Source organism: Fulmarus glacialis, unplaced genomic scaffold (assembly GCF_000690835.1).
Source record: "Fulmarus glacialis isolate BGI_N327 unplaced genomic scaffold, ASM69083v1 scaffold22617, whole genome shotgun sequence".
In the NCBI taxonomy this organism is placed as follows: domain Eukaryota; kingdom Metazoa; phylum Chordata; class Aves; order Procellariiformes; family Procellariidae; genus Fulmarus; species Fulmarus glacialis.
Window position 1 is genome coordinate 1 of NW_009221550.1, and position 295 is coordinate 295.

Below are 295 nucleotides of genomic sequence, written 5' to 3' on the forward strand. Positions count from 1 at the left end.
CGCCGCGATCAAGCAGAGCCCCCCGCCGCCGCCCGCCGCCTCGACCTGCCCCGCCGATACGACCCCCGGTACCGCATCAACCTCTCGGTGCTGAGCGCCGACGTGGAGGGAACGATCCGAGGCCGGCGCGGAGATTCCGGCGTGCCCCAGGAACGCCTTTCCGAATTCCGCGTCGCTTTGCTGCACTATTTAGACTTCACCCAAAAACAAAGCTTCGCCAAACTGGCCAAACTCCAACGGGAACGAGCGGCGCTTCCCATCTCCCAATACCGGGACCGGCTCCTGCGCGCCGTGG

The 295-nt window shown here is 66.4% G+C and overlaps 1 protein-coding gene across 1 annotated transcript in view; it reads left to right on the forward strand.

Annotated features, from left to right (window-relative positions):
- Positions 1-12: 12 nt before the first annotated feature.
- The window catches only part of DHX34 (DEAH (Asp-Glu-Ala-His) box polypeptide 34), a gene marked incomplete at both ends in the record, with an annotated part of 3,268 nt that continues 2,985 nt past the window's right edge, over positions 13-295 (forward strand). Inside the window, one exon of the mRNA XM_009581161.1 lies at positions 13-291. Coding sequence (XP_009579456.1) covers positions 13-291 — 279 coding nt within the window. The remainder of the gene's footprint in view (positions 292-295) is intronic.